The following is a 14,993-nucleotide window of genomic DNA, read 5'->3' on the forward strand; positions in this document are numbered from 1 at the left end:
TAACAAGTCTAAAAAAAAGAGTAAAAAATATTGATACAGTTATTACATTTACATAAACAATTCTTCATTTGATTGCTGAATAAAAACTTCCTTCATCAGAATGTTTAATGAGTTTATCTCTATTTATTTTATTATTTTAATCTGCTCTAAGCTTTGATGTTTCACATAGTCCAGTGCTAATTTCACATTGCACATTACTTAAGCAAAATTCCAATCTTGCACTAGAGTACGAGAACAAACTGAACACAAATTGGCTGTCAACGTGGGGATGTTCATTTCTTGCCCTCGGTCAGGTTTTTCATAAACTGAATCACCTCCGGATCGCACAGCAGGGAGCTTTTCTTTTGATTCAGTATCATCGCAAATATATCAACCCGCTGGTTGGACTTTCCCGTTCCCTTATCTCCTTTGTCGCACGTGTCCCGATCATTGAGCTCGCCGTCCTGGTCGGTGGAATTGATACTGCTGTTGGTAGTATCGTTACTGTTGGCCGCTCCGGGCGAAAGGAGCAGATCATTGGATCGGGTTGCTGTCGAAGCAATCGATGAGCCTGTTCCGGCCACTGATGCGTTTGTCGTCTGTTTCGAGGAACTTTTGGTGGTTTTCTGTCTTTTAGCTCGCGGAGGAGCAGCGGACGAGCTGGGGGCTGCTGCCGTGTTGGCAGGGATGCTCCGGTCTTTGGAATCATTTTTCTCTAGCGATGCTTCTTTTCCATTTTCCTGCAATCGTTTCTTGACGTGCAGGTTAAGCTTTTCCTTGATTTTTATATCACTTTTATCGTCGCATTCCTTGGTGGCCATCGTTATCGCTGGCACTTTCACTTTCGTTGCTTATCGTGGGGGAATCGCGATCAGCTGCATTTGCATGGTGTAAACAAATGGGTTTCTCAATCAGCTGTGTGGTTCATCGGACTACTTACTGTCCGTAACGGTATCACCTGTAACGTTTTAGTTACTCATTTAATGACTTAAAAGCCCACGCAAAGTAAAAACGCTAAAATTTAATACAAAAAAGTGATGATCTGAAAATATTGTAAACATTGCTGCTTTGCCCAGCAAACGTCAACTCTGTGCTTCTGGAGAGGGCAGGGTTAGAGGACGGTAATAGAATTGTCGATTCGATAAAAAAACATATGGATTGTCAAATTAATTTTTAATTAAGAAATCAGTAAAACTTTGAATTTGTTGTTTGTTCAACAGTTTTAACACACAAAAAATATTCCAACTATTTTCATTGTAATATTTATGGAATGAAAACCACGCACCGCATTTGCTCAATTTATTGTAGTGATACGAACCCTGCAATAACGAGCTGTCACGAGGGCTGGCAGCGTACATGACAACTGTCATAATTTTCACAAGCGCAGAAGAAAAAAGTGTGTTTTGCTTGGGTGGTGCATAGTTTTTCCTGAATTTTCCTGCAAAAATTGTACATTTCCCGCACAAAAAGTGCACCGAAGCGAGCGGCAACATGTCGGCACACGATCAAATGCGGGCAATGCTTGATCAACTGATGGGAACAGCTAGAAATGGTGAGTAGAAATTTTGCCCAGCGGACCTTCACGACGTCCCCGTGGGGGGAGGCGGCGGAACCATATTGTGGGACTACCGCACTGGGTCGACTGATTATAGGATAGTTTTTTTTTGCTTCACACGCAATGTGTAGTGCTGGCAGTGATTCCTTTCTTCTCTTTATCTCTACAGGCGAAACCAATCGGTACTCGGTCAAGTTCTACGACAGCAAAGTATGTAAGAGTTTTTTATTAGGCTGCTGCCCGCACGAGATCCTGGCCTCCACGGTAAGTAATGCTAACGGGACACACACATACACACACGGGGATCTGTGATATGTTGTTGTACGCTTAGATATCAATGTCTTCCATCCCGCTCTCTACAATTCTATCCACATTTTCCTCTGTGATGTTGTAACATCCGTCTCTCCCCCGCATTGTTCCCCGTGTCTTTTGGAAAGTATTTGCTCAAATGTATCTGAACGAAGCGAATGTACAAATTAGATTGACACTTGCAAGCGCTTGCAAGCTTAGAAGGTTGCGGCAAAGGTCGTGGTTGCTGTGGGAGAGTGCGCTGGCGTGTTTTTGGGCGTGCTGTATGATTGATTCTGCTCCTGTTACTTTATCTTTCCCACTCTTGTTCGGTTCTGTTCTATTTTTTACAGACGTCGGTCACAACACGTCGCTTTTTCCTCACAATTTCAAGCAATAAAAATCATTCCCAATACAAAAAACGCAAGATACACACAATAGCCCATACCAGGCAAAATGAGTAAAAGGGAAAGCGAAGGTGCGTGTGCATTCTATTTGGTAAGTTGTGCTATCTCGCAGCGAAGCGCAGGAAACCACAAGCCGTAAGCAAACCAAAATAATAAAAAAACCAATTTGTCGAATAACTAGATGTGTGCATGTTGCCCTATATGCATATAAAGCAAACTTTCATCTTTCGCTTAGGGGAGGGCCACCCCGCGACCACACGGTATCGCGTGCGGCCGCCATCGTCGTTGCTCGTTGCTCTGTAGATTCGTTCAAGCAAGCAAATCGCAATCGCCTGCACCCACTCGCGTTATGATAAGAAACGAACTAGTACGAAGATGGTCGCGAACCGTTTGTTGTCCGCCCGCAAAGCAACCATCCTTCTTTAACGCACTGATTGATAAGAGAGTCATGATGATGATGATGGTGATGAAGATGATGGGAGATAATAAGACTGAAGCCGAGTCGTAAGTACACACACTGTACCCAAACTCACATCTCTTGACCGCTACTCAAAGAAATCCTTTAACAGTACATCCTGTCGCCCGCTCATTACCCGCTCTCCAACGATGCCAAGCAGTTTCTAGTTGTCCGACCCATTTGTCCTACCTACCTACCTTTCCCGCGTTACACGCGGTACGGCAAACCGCCCGTCCGGAGGTTTGGTGGTTGCACTTTTGTTCAGAGACAGTGGCTGCTGCTGACGCTTCCTGGCCCGGGTACCGTAAGTGTTTCCTACAATGTTTGCCGTCGAAAAAAGAGAAGAAAAAAAAAACAATTATCAATATTCCTTACCCCATTCTCAACACCTAGTACCCTCTATTCTGACCCAGCCGTGTATAGATGATAATGTTTAGTTTTGATTGATTTGTAATTTGCCTGACGATTCGTGCGTATCGGTCCCACCTTTTCTCACACGAAACTTCGGCATTCGATAATATAAGCCCAATTGTCTACAGAGAATCATATTTGTGTCATGGTGACTGGGGGCCCATTGTGGACGAAAGATCTGCGGGAATGTGCCTCTGGTTTTGTGCACCGCACCGCCCTAGTCTGCGTTTAGTGTGTAGTTCGTCTTGGGTACGTATTAATAATGAAGGATAAATCCAAACACTTGCGAGAGCAAAGCCCCCCGTATATAGCTTCTTCATCCGACGTTTGGGTACTGTCCTGGTGTGTGATACGCTTACGGGTACGTAAATATTGTGTTTGTGAGAATGCAAATACTACCGATAAGAGACAAAAGTTGTAGATCGCTTAGGCAGGCAAATAGGAAGCGTTGAACAGGAGGATACTACATCAGAACCTTAGAGCATAATTAATTGCCCAGATTTTATTTATCAATTTATTTATGACAAAAAGCTCTTCTAATTTATTTGTAGAATATAGTTTTATGTGTCTCTTTATTTTGAAGTTTGCTTTTAGAAAGATAACCAAGATTTGTAAAAATAATTAAAAGATTAAAAGATGAAGTCATTTCCAGAGAAACAGCTATAGCTATTCCACCAGTTTCTATATCTGTGAAGTAGACATGCAGGGCAGTAAGACCAAGATATATAATTGTATAATTTGACTAAAACAAAAACGATCGCTCTCCTACATTTGGGAACGTGTTATCATTATCTCTAGGTGTGTGGTGTTTAAACTGCTTGGTGAGTAACAAACAAACATCATCCAATTTATATTTTTAACTAGGTTTCCTTTTCTGTAACATCCGGTATCCGACATCATCTAACATCTGTACCAAAATAAGCAAAACATTTTTGATTTTCAGGTCTTCTTGTTGTCGAATGCGTTCTCTCTCTCTCGTGTGCACGCGCGCTGCTCCATCAAGCAAGTTATAAATTCCTATAGTAATTTCAATCTTAACCTATTGTTCCTTTGTTTGATGTGTGCGGTCAGTGCAGCTGAAGACGCATTTCTATGCTGCGTTTAAAGTATTGCCTTTTTACAATAAGATAGCGTTTAAAGTTTAGTTGAGTTTCCTTTTTTTTGTCTTTTTGGCTGCGTGTTTGTCTGTGCCTCCTGTACTAAACGATCGAGTGTTTCGTTTCTTTCCTTCTCTTCCATCTTTCCTTCGTTCTTCGTTCTTTTGTACGTGACGTCACTGTGTGTGTCCGTGTGTCTGTAGCGTATGGACCTTGGCGAATGTCCTAAGGTGCACGATCTGGCCCTGCGAGCGGACTACGAAAATGCATCAAAGAATAAGGACTACTACTATGACGTTGATGTGAGTATTTTATCGTTTAGGACATAAGTATAACGACGTCTAACTTGACATACTCCCTCCCTCCGCTTCCGCTAGGCAATGGAACATCTGCAAGCCTTCATCGCGGACTGCGATCGTCGCACGGAGGCGGCCAAGAAACGGCTCGCCGAAACGCAGGAGGAGCTAACAGCCGAGGTGGCCGCCAAAGCGAACGCAGTGCACGAGCTGGCGGAGGAAATCGGTAAGAAACTTGCTAAAGCGGAGGCTCTAGGTGAGGCGGGACAGGTGGAGGAAAGCATGAAGCTGATGTCGGAGATCGAGGAGCTGCGGTCGGAGAAGACGCGCGCCGAGCAGGAGTATCGCAGCTCGATACCGGCCAGCACCTACCAGCAGCAGAAGCTGCGCGTCTGCGAAGTCTGCTCGGCCTATCTGGGCATCCACGACAACGACATCCGGCTGGCGGATCACTTTGGCGGTAAGCTACATCTGGGCTTTCTGGCCATTCGCGAAAAGCTGGCAGAGCTGGAGAAGACGGCCGGTCCGCGGCAGAAGGAGCTGCGCAAGACGGGGCGCGACCGGGACCACGAGGATCGGAGCCGATCGCGGTACGTCGGCGGCAGGGAGCTGGATCGGCGTTCCCGTGCGTTGGCCCGCAGCCGTGACCGGAAGGATACGAAGTGAGTTTGTCTGTTAAGTTTGCAAAATGATTCTGAATTTAACTTGCTTCTTTTTTCTTGTTTTAGTCGCGAAATTAAACCGGGTGATGATCGGAAGGATCGGAATGAAGGGTAAGCCATAATTAAAATACAGTTTTTTTGGTGATTTATTATTAATCGGCTTTTGCTTTTTTGTTTGGCAGTCGTGATCGAGATCGCGATCAGCGTGACCGAGGCGATCGTCGCCGGTCGCCCGATCGTAGCAGCCGCCGATCGAGAAGCCGTGACCGTAGCCGTGAGCGCGACCGCCACAACGATCGGCACAACGATCGACGCCGGCGGTCCCGGTCACGCGATCGATCCAGACGGTAAGCATCTATCATTCTGTAGACATCCCAAAACCACACAAAGCAGGTACTAGCGGATAGGAATGAGCAGAGAGAATGCACGATCTGTCCGACGTTCGTGCGTACTGCAGCCCGCACCCGTTTTCAATAAACGCGCAATGATCGTGTAGACGGCTTCAACGGAAAACTCGCGCTCTTGTTGTGGATGGACCGCGGAACACCGATTAATTTGTAAGCATAGTTCTAACTTCATTATAATTTTTATTCAACCTTACGATATTTGTTTTTCCTAACCGACACGTCGCAAATTGTGCTAATTGGACAGTGTTGTTTAAATGAAACAATCACAGTTAGTTAAAAAAAAACTTCTTGTAAAATGGAATCAATTTCAATGGAACATCTTGATATTGTTTAAACATTTAATTACACACTCTGTTCCGCTGCGTAGTGTTATTGCCCGGTGGTGAATGTATAAGTTAACACAGAAATGGTACAATAAACCCCATCGATGGGTTATTAGTGCATAACAATTTGCGAGTGTATCGTTGCATCGTGCTGTGTCGTCGCAAATCGCTTTGATTCGGACCCGGAGAGAGAGAGAGAGAGAGGGAGATCAACTGAATTGGCGAACCATCTCTGAGTATGTATTGCAAAGCGTGTAAATGCAGAATTATAGTAACAAAAATCTTACGTAGTCCGTATAGGGGTAGTCATAATATTCTGAAGGCAAATCAGATCAGTAAAATGGGGCTTTTTGGAGTTTTTTAACTATCGTCCGGGATGTGTGTGGTTTTGTTATGTTTAGTTTGAGCTGATTGCCGTCTATGCACTGGCACAACTGATTCACTCAGCCGTGAATCGTAATCCTATCATCAGACATACATTGTCCATCGTTTAAAAATAATGTATCCTTGGGGAAGTGGAAGCATGACTTTTTCATCTTTGCATGAAAACGAACGCTTGTATTGCTGTTGCAGGATGGCTAATTTATTTTGGCAACCAATCACCCATTAGGGCTTTGTAAAGTAAGCACACAGGACACAACTGAAACGCGCAATAGCGAGCGTTTTTCATGTTCGAGCAAAATTCAAATGAAAAAAGTAAAATAGGCATAAGCATTTAAATAACGTTTTATATCAACCATCTGTAAGATCCCCATACAGGTTTTTTCGTAGGTGTATAGAAGAAATAAAATTGAGCATTACGTGTCAAATAAAATTTCAAGTGTTTTGTGTAATTTTATTTTCCTTCCCCAGAATTGTCCGAAACCATTGTCAATGCGATTTTTTTGGAATTGCCGAAGAGAATTGACGAGGGATTTGAATTGAGCTAGCCAAATTGCTCCACACAATGCATTGTACGCGTTTGCGTTCGTGTCACTGTAAAACATGTCAACAATACGCGATGGCAACACTGCCACCTCTGGCGTGTCTGACGTGTTTCAGCTGACGTTTGAATGTTTTGGTCGGCGTTTCATATTTCTGCGCTGCTGTGGCAAATAAAAAACGCGAACTCCTGAAGCTGTGCAAACAAACGATTCGCCACCTATATATCAGGAGTTTATCGCGTATCGGGTGTGCCGCTAGTAGGAAAGAATGCAACGCTAAATTGTACAATTAGTAAAAAATAAGGTGCTTCTTCTATCCGCAACAATGTTGACCACCGAGTTTGTCCAGCTGGCACTGTTGATCGGCTCCGGATCTGTGTTTTTCCTCTTCGTGGTGGTACGGCCGCTTGGTGTGTTGAACGTAAGACGCAAAATAACTAACCTTTCCTCTCCATCTACAGCTAGGAATTGTGCTAAAGATTACGACCACAGCGTTCCCAAAAATTGTACGCTTCAAGGATGAGCAGTACTACAAAGATCCCAGCACCGGTGACAACCGACCGTTCCCATCGCTGGAGGACGAACCCACGCTGAAGCTGAGTGTGATCGTTCCCGCCTTTGACGAGGAAAAAAGACGTAAGCAGCGTCATGGGCACCTGGAAACGTGAAAATAATCGTTTCGTTTTTGTCATTCTTCCAGTGCCAATCATGCTGGATGAATGCATGGAATATCTGGAGGCGCGTGCCCGCAAGGAGAAAGACTTCACGTACGAGGTGATTATCGTGAGCGACGGTAGCCGCGATCGGACGGTGGACGTTGCGATGAAGTACGTGGAAAAGTATGGCGTAGAGAAGCTGCGCGTGCTGGCCCTGGTACAAAACCGCGGCAAGGGTGGTGCGGTACGCATGGGAATGCTTAGCAGCCGTGGCCAGTTTCTGCTGTTTGCGGACGCTGATGGAGCGACGAAGTTTGCCGATTATGGCAAACTGGAACGCAGCATGATGGAGCTGAGCGGATCGGAGTGGAAACGCGATGCGCTCGCGATCGGTTCCCGTGCCCATCTGGAGGAGAAAGCGACGGCCCAGCGTACCTTCTTCCGCACGATACTGATGCACGGATTTCACATGCTCGTGTGGACGTTCGCGGTGAAGAAGATACGGGATACGCAGTGCGGGTTTAAGCTGGTGACGCGGTCCGCCGCCCGCAAGCTGTTCCAGGTGATGCACGTGGAGCGGTGGGCGTTCGATGTGGAGCTGCTGTTCATCGCCCAGTCGTACAACATTCCGATCGAGGAGGTGGCCGTGAACTGGACGGAGATTGAGGGTTCGAAGCTGACGCCGTTCTGGTCGTGGCTGCAGATGGGACGAGATTTGATGCTGATCTGGTTCCGGTACGCGATCGGTGCTTGGCAGCTGCGCAAGGAGCACTCGAATTGAGCGCGTGGATGAATGTTTAGGTATAAGTTTAACAAAAAATCATTTTCTCTTATGATTTAGTTAGAATAGAGGTACAAATAATCGGATAAAATAAAAGCAAGCGGTATTTTGTGGCTTTTCTGCACACGCGAACGGTCAGAAGCAGCAAACGCGTGGAAGCTTAGATGGGATTTTGAATACAATTTACTTCTTTTGGAATGTTGAGAATCTTTTGTAGGAACTCCAATAACAAGCATGATGTAAATTATTTATAAATAATTTGTACAAAAAGTAAAATCCAGCTCTTAACAGCTTTTCTCTGCGTCCAACTCAAAAGTAACCCTTTTGCACCATGTCAGCAATTGACACTTGACTTGACGTTCGTCGCAAACGTAAACAAACCCCCACCTCCTCATGCCAGCTGTCAAAACACAGACCGCAGACCCAAAGTGGCAACAACCGCAGGGAAAAGAACAACAATTCCCTCTCCATTGCGTACACTTTTCAGATGCCCCGTTGCGATGTCAATAAGTTCGTGCTCGGCGCTTAAACACTTCCTTTTAGTGAATTTCACCTCCTCCCTTCGCCGCGGAAAACAAATGTAGTGTGCAAGTGTAAGTGTGCACGGTGCTGCGGTGCGATACAGTGTGTGTATGGTGTGTGCCAACGCTGTACCACGCTTCCCTCCTCGTCTCGGTCACGGTGTATCTGTTGCTCACCGCCAGTGCGTAAAGTTCCTTCACATGGTGATCGTGCCCGTGATACAAGAGTGATTTCGTTAAATTAAACTCAATTCCAATTCCAAACTCAATTAAACTGTAGGTGTATCGTGTGAGCCGGGAACGGCAGTGTGACGCCATTCGAACAACACACCGCTCCGCTAATACAGCAACTCGTTTCGGTTCGCTGAAGTTCGCTCGAAAGGTTCGCTCCAGTCGCGATGGGGCGGCGTGTAGTTGCGTAGGTTGAGCACGGAAGGCACCAAATCCTTAACGAGAGTGAGAGAAAGAACGGTCGTCCGGACAGTGTCAGTGTGTTCGCGTCTGGTCGCGTTCGATCGTGCCCGTGTTCCGGTTAGGCCGAACGGTTGCGACCCGGTCGGTCGTAGTGCAAAGTGCCAAGGAACACTTGTTTCGCGTGTGTGCCGTGGTTGCCGTTCTTGGGGTGCTGACGTGCACTGGCTCCCCTTTACACAATCAGCCTCATTGTGACGAGAACGATCGACGGTCCGTGCTCGAGACTGGGAGAACCATCTACACGCAGGCTTAATCTAGTTAGCAGCGGCCGGCGACCTGGCAGACCCAGCGCCAACACAGATGTGAAACAGAGTGAGAGTGAAGGAACGAGTTGAAGCGATTACGCTTCAGGGGCGGGAACAGAACGCGATCAGGTCGATCGTGTGTTGATCAGCTGTAAATAATGAAATTACTAAAATTGCACTTGCACATCTCTGCACCTTCCTTGCACCGGTTTGCACCAATTTGGTTAAATCATCACTTTCACTCGTTCTTCTCTTTGTAGTTTTGGCTCTTTTCTGCTATCAACTTGATCGTATGATTTGCTCTTATTTGTTTGCTCGATGTGAAGCGCCCCGGGAGGCTCGTCATCAGCAGGAATGGCAAGCATTTCCGGAGGGCTACCACCTGGCTGACCGGTTTGACCCGGGAAGGAGGACGTAAACAGCCTCCTTGCTTTCGCCGGTTGATTTTGATAATGGGAAGGCTGACTCACCGGTTGGCCCTGCTTGATTGATGCGCTCGAAATGGGTCCTCCCATGAAGAACCGGATGCCCTAGTGAGAAGGGCACGCACATGATATCACGAGCATGGAATGCATTTTTCTGCACACAGCCTGGATCGCACACGGGTGCACAGGTGTGGTGTTATATAAATTCCACGCCACGTTCCTCCGCGGGAGTGGATGGTCCAATAAAAAGTTGTCCCGCGTGAGTCATACACTACCTGGGAATGGTCTTTGTTTTCGGGGGTTGTAAATGGGTTTTCCTGTGGGTTAGTTTTTGATTGAAATGGTCATATTATTCTCCCATACACACACACTTGGCTTTATCAATTCATATTGCATTTTGTGATGCCATTTGTAGTCGATGGGAAATTTAATTTTATTTAAACACTTTCAAACAACCTGCCCACTTTCCCCATTAGGCATTAGGTGGCGACATCACTCTCGGCGACGGGAGAATTTGGAATCTGTTGGATTGAACGCCAACAATTTTGTTTAAAAAAAAGTGGACACTTCCTAATCGGATCTCTCAAAACAGGCAGACACCCTCACACCCCGGTTTTGTACCGATCGAAACGCACCGATCGCGTCGGATTCTGAGAACCATCCGACGGTGCGGGAATTAGCAAAAAATTGAACGAACAAAAAAACGAATGATCGTTCCGTTTTCTCTCCAATTCGCGCTGTGGGGCCAGGACCCGATGCGGTTCTGACTCTGTCTGTCTGTCTGTCCGTTTGCCGCGTCCGATCGGCTCCCCAGGTCCGGTCGATCGCGGTCCGAAACGCTGCCAGAATTAATTATGCCATTGTTGGTGTATCGGAAAGTCGGAGCGGGTGGGTTGCTGTGTGCGATTTTACCTTCCCGGTGTGTGTGTCTGTGTGCTGCCTCCTACAACCCAAAACTCGGACCCAGTCTTTCCCTGTGTCGCGGGCCCATTCGCCCGTTCAGTGTCTTTAGGGGGATTTTTTTCTCTTTATCTCTCTGTTTTCCCCCTTTTTCTTACCACATCCACATTTGACCATTGCCTTTTTCGCGCGCGCTAATGCCCCGTATGCAAATGAACCGGTTCCGTACCGCGTCGACACGGTGTGACTCGGTTGTCGCATATCAGGTTTTTTTTTGTCTCTTATTTGTTTGTGTTCAGCGGTCAGTGTTTTTTTTGTATTATTTTGGTAGCCCATTTATGGGTAAAGTGTTTCTTTGATCAATTTATTTCGATAGTTTATTTTGTTGTGAGTTTCTGCTTGGTTTCAAACCGTGAGCAAAGGATTCGAAGTCTTCATTTGCACTACCCCTCATAGATGCCGCCCGGTGTGTTGCATAGGAAGAACGAATACATTGTGAAGCGTGCATTGATCGCGATCTTATCCTTGAATCTGTGGTTTACCGATTAGATAGTTAGGGTGGCATAAAAATAGATCCTATAGTTTACGAAACCAAAACGTACGATAAGACGAAGAAGTAGATGAAATTAGTGTGATTGATGGCTTTTTTTAAACCCTAAGTGTTTATCTAACAGTTTAGAAACATGAAACCAGGCTGATAACAACATACCCAAGCAGTGCTGGCATGAAGCGTGAAAGAGTGTGTTCAATTTTAGTCAATTTGGTTGTATAGAGGTATAATATAAAAAAAGTGCAAAATTGTAAGCATCCAAACCCGGTGGCCATAATGCATTAAGCAGTGTGTAGAAGTAGAAGAAAAAAAAAACCAAAACGCAAGCAATCCAAGTAGCCATATACATATTCTCGAAGGTCCTGAACGGCCTCATCCGCAGCTAGTCGATGCCGCAAACAAGTGCAACTAGTTGTACAGCAGAAGAAGTAGCAGCAGCAGCAGCAGCAAACGGTAACACCGCCAGTCCACGTGCGCGAAGATGATGACTGAACGGCGCAGTGATTTTGTGCTCAAGTCGGGCTACATGGTGAAGCGGTCCCAGAACAAGAAGCGCTTCACGCCGGTCAACTACAAGACGCGCTGGTTCGAGCTGACGCGCTTCTACCTCTCGTACTATGATATCGGCAATCTGGAGGTAAGTTGGTTGGTGGTTGCTGCGAACCCCAGCTCTCGATACGCAGGCAAATGTGTGCGCTTTGGCAGGTTGCCGATGTTACGCTAACAATATTAACCGAAGCGAAGTGCGCGTCTGCTGTGCTCTGGTGATCGTTTTGTTATGTGTCTGTGTGCGATTAATATGCGAGTTGAACAGTACTAATATACATTACACATTACAGTGACTACGCCTTTTAACGTACGCAAGCAGTTCTGGACGCTAATTGCTACATATTATAACAAATTAAAACACAACAAACGAGACACGAGCGATCAAACTCAACACACCATGCTTGCTGACATCATCGTCATCATGATCATCATCACGCTTCATCATCTACAACAGCTCATCGTCCGCCAAAATCGTCACTAATCGCTTGACCATACCCTCATAGCAGGCGATCATGCTCTCTCTCTCTCTCTCTCTCCTCGCCCTTTTCGTGGTGGCTTTTCCATCGATCATTGTCATCGGCAGTGGAAACAATCATGTCGTCGCCGTTCAATTAACCCCATGCGAGTAGTGTGTTGGTGTTTCTAACTGTGTTGTTTAGTGTTACCGCGGTTTGGTGCTGGAAGTGCCGGGGAGCTGCATAAAGAAGCTTCCTTCCCATCTTTATGTTTTTTTGGTATTGTATGTTTCGCTGGACCGGAAGAAGAGAGGCAGACGAAAATCTGGCCCTCACTAATACACATTAAATCTCCGATAAGCACACCCTAACGCCTCAACTTATAGAAGAAAAAAACCTCCCATACACTACCGACCGTCATCAATCAGTGTCATTGAGGTGGATCGTCGCGGTTTGCTTGTTTGGTGTGTTTTCTTTTTCCTAGATAGTGTTTTTTCTTCTTTCCTAAATCCATTGCAAACAAACGTTTCCGCCGGGAGTGCTGGGAGAAAAGGGAGAGACACGCAAACGCAGATAAAACTGCACCGAAAGCATTCCTACTTTCGGGTCGTGTGTTTTTGTTTTCCATTCTTTTTGTTTCATCCTCAAGTTTATTCGCAAACCATCGCCGTTCGTTACGTTCCAAACACACAGATTTTTTTTAGAGATTTATCTACAGCTATAGATGTTATGAAACTGTTATGTAATTATGTCTTTTTTATTAGGTTTCGTTTTATGTTTGTTTTGAGTGAATTTTAGAACATTTTGAAAAAAAATACAATACAACTTTAAGTGATTTTTCCATCTCTACAGTCCCTGCGTGTGTGTTGAATGTGAATGAAACAAAGCTAAAAGATGCATGCATTGGGAGAATAGAATTGCCAAAAGGAGAAAACACAAACAAGAACATAGAAATAGAGAAATAGATTTAACAAAAGTAGCCCCTTTTGCGGATATGTTTTACTAAGGTATGTAACACTAATACTGATGTATGTTGTACTGATCATTGCCAGCAAACAACGTTCCGTTCGTCTGATCCGGTTCGAAGGACTAAATTTAGGAACTGATATTAATTTGCTTAATGATATCAAAATTAGTGAAACTGTTATTCGGCTTTTGAGTGTCTTCTTTTGTTTGTCTTTTTCTATTGTTTGCTGCATGTTTGATGTAGTTTGAATGTTTATATATTTTTTAACTATATGCTCCTTTTCATACTTGCACATTTCATGCAAATTATTCATTTTAAAATATCGTATCATTCCTTTAATCGTATAATAATTTAAATCCCTCCCGCCTTTGAAGATGACCCACATCTTCTCTTTCTGGTCGGTTCTGGTTTCGGTCCGATTTTTAATATCCTCCTCCCCCCCCCTCTCCAGCTCCAGAGATGAGTTTATCATCGATCGCTCGTTCGCCGCCGCTAAGTATTATGTTACGGATTTTCTCCGATCGCTTCTAAAAGCATATGAGAATAAATTTAGCACATGTTGCTGCTGCCTGCCCGGCTACCTACCAGCACCACAACCTATCAGAGAAGCGGATGCCCTGCCTTATAATAAGCCAATCCGACAAATGCGCGATAGGAGGTTCCCATAGATCGCGGACGCCGTCGGCCGCCAGCGCAACCGCCGCCACTGCCGACCACCCTGCGTAGTAGCGTGTGTGCGCTCTTTATAACAAGCTGATTAAAGACGCCGCACAACAAGACGTTTGACGTTGTTGGCATATTTTTTGTTTGCTGTTGTAGTGTTTTCGCTTTTTTTCTGCGCTCACCTCTAGGGCGCACAAAACCGAACCTCTACACCCCGTGTAACAAACAAACAAATCATTCACATTATTCCAATGAACGGACGGGGAGGGGCGGCAACGAAGCGAAATCCACACATTTTCGATCACTCGCCGTCTTCCGCCAGTGTTGTCCGCATTCAGTGAGAACCAGGCACGTTTGATCGTACACGCACAAAGCACACTACACACTATCGATGCAAGCCCTCCTCCCTGTGTACGTTACTTCGTGTGTGTGATGGGTTTGGGTACAACCCCTACTCCCCCCCTCCCCTTCAAAATCTGCAAATTCGGTGTGCTGTCTTTGGGTTGGCACCCCCTTGTTGGCGCGTAATGATTCATCTTGATACGCGCCCCGGGTCTTGCTAAGATTCGCAAAAACCGATGCGCCGGCCTGTGAAAAGTGCGGCTTAATAAATTTGATATTTACCTCCCCAATGATCGGTGATCGTAACGCACCGATAAAAAGGTGAAGGAAACCCCGAGCCGAGTCGTTTGCTCGCTGATCCTGCTGACGGTTCCGTTCCGCCGGTGGTCCAAATCTAACGTGTCAGCGATGATTATATTTTAGCGGATGCCGCTTTGCTTGGTTCGGTTTGTTCGGTTCGCTTTGTCCGTGCGTTTGTCTTTTGCCGCCCAACGAATTGGGAGTTTGTATTCTGTAATTCTGGCGAACGATAGGTAGAAGTTAATGAGAAAGAAGCGTGCTTTTTTGTGTTGTTATTGTTTCTGCATTGAAAAATTTAGATGTTTTTTTTTTATAAATATATTGCAAGCATTTGTCTTTTGGCGGTGCAAACTGAACTGG

General features: G+C 45.5%; 4 protein-coding genes across 10 annotated transcripts in view; 3 read left to right on the forward strand and 1 right to left on the reverse strand.

The window, feature by feature from the left end:
* Window positions 1-103: 103 nt before the first annotated feature.
* LOC120901441 lies at window positions 104-1,063 on the reverse strand. Its single transcript, XM_040309397.1, has 2 exons — window positions 938-1,063; window positions 104-854 (listed from the first exon to the last, which is right to left on the reverse strand). The coding sequence occupies exon 2, from the start codon at window positions 798-800 to the stop codon at window positions 273-275; it is 528 nt and encodes a 175-aa protein (XP_040165331.1). The 5' UTR covers window positions 801-854; window positions 938-1,063; the 3' UTR covers window positions 104-272.
* A 279-nt stretch (window positions 1,064-1,342) lies between these two features.
* On the forward strand, window positions 1,343-6,702 carry LOC120901470 (putative RNA-binding protein Luc7-like 2). Of its 4 annotated transcripts, none has more exons than XM_040309443.1 (6): window positions 1,343-1,531; window positions 1,704-1,798; window positions 4,398-4,496; window positions 4,572-5,152; window positions 5,219-5,263; window positions 5,335-6,702. In XM_040309443.1, exons 1-6 carry the CDS (start codon window positions 1,471-1,473, stop codon window positions 5,501-5,503), a joined length of 1,050 nt encoding a protein of 349 aa, XP_040165377.1. In that variant the 5' UTR covers window positions 1,343-1,470; the 3' UTR covers window positions 5,504-6,702. The 4 variants fall into 4 exon arrangements, with proteins under 4 accessions (XP_040165377.1, XP_040165380.1, XP_040165379.1 ...); XM_040309446.1 differs by having other exon boundaries at window positions 1,513-1,531; window positions 1,704-2,733; window positions 2,799-4,496; XM_040309445.1 differs by having other exon boundaries at window positions 1,513-1,531; window positions 1,704-2,320; window positions 2,465-4,496.
* A 214-nt stretch (window positions 6,703-6,916) lies between these two features.
* On the forward strand, window positions 6,917-8,405 carry LOC120903892 (dolichyl-phosphate beta-glucosyltransferase). Its single transcript, XM_040313558.1, has 3 exons — window positions 6,917-7,202; window positions 7,267-7,441; window positions 7,506-8,405. The coding sequence occupies exons 1-3, from the start codon at window positions 7,131-7,133 to the stop codon at window positions 8,240-8,242; spliced, it is 984 nt and encodes a 327-aa protein (XP_040169492.1). The 5' UTR covers window positions 6,917-7,130; the 3' UTR covers window positions 8,243-8,405.
* Window positions 8,406-8,659: 254 nt separating this feature from the next.
* The window catches only part of LOC120900230 (tyrosine-protein kinase Btk29A), a 71,683-nt gene continuing 65,349 nt past the window's right edge, over window positions 8,660-14,993 (forward strand). Inside the window, exons 1-2 of one of the 4 annotated variants that reach the window (XM_040306945.1) lie at window positions 8,660-8,835; window positions 11,468-11,994. In XM_040306945.1, the coding sequence (XP_040162879.1) occupies window positions 11,839-11,994 (156 nt within the window). In that variant the 5' untranslated portion in view covers window positions 8,660-8,835; window positions 11,468-11,838. Of the gene's footprint in view, window positions 8,836-8,870; window positions 8,946-11,467; window positions 11,995-14,993 lie in introns of those variants that run through there. The other 3 variants (XM_040306946.1, XM_040306948.1, XM_040306947.1) reach the window with 3 other exon arrangements.

Source organism: Anopheles arabiensis, chromosome 3, assembly GCF_016920715.1.
Source record: "Anopheles arabiensis isolate DONGOLA chromosome 3, AaraD3, whole genome shotgun sequence".
NCBI classification, from domain to species: domain Eukaryota; kingdom Metazoa; phylum Arthropoda; class Insecta; order Diptera; family Culicidae; genus Anopheles; species Anopheles arabiensis.

Bases quoted from the DNA above. Each gene is read 5' to 3' on its own strand.
- LOC120903892 (XM_040313558.1), top strand. From the start codon at position 7,131: ATGTTGACCACCGAGTTTGTCCAGCTGGCACTGTTGATCGGCTCCGGA. The intron at 7,203-7,266 runs GTACGGCCGCTT...CTCCATCTACAG, and splicing joins TGTTTTTCCTCTTCGTGGTG to CTAGGAATTGTGCTAAAGAT. The intron at 7,442-7,505 runs GTAAGCAGCGTC...TCATTCTTCCAG, and splicing joins CTTTGACGAGGAAAAAAGAC to TGCCAATCATGCTGGATGAA.
- LOC120901441 (XM_040309397.1), bottom strand. From the start codon at position 800: ATGGCCACCAAGGAATGCGACGATAAAAGTGATATAAAAATCAAGGAA.
- LOC120901470 (XM_040309443.1), top strand. From the start codon at position 1,471: ATGTCGGCACACGATCAAATGCGGGCAATGCTTGATCAACTGATGGGA. The intron at 5,153-5,218 runs GTGAGTTTGTCT...TTCTTGTTTTAG, and splicing joins CGTGACCGGAAGGATACGAA to TCGCGAAATTAAACCGGGTG. The intron at 5,264-5,334 runs GTAAGCCATAAT...TTTGTTTGGCAG, and splicing joins CGGAAGGATCGGAATGAAGG to TCGTGATCGAGATCGCGATC.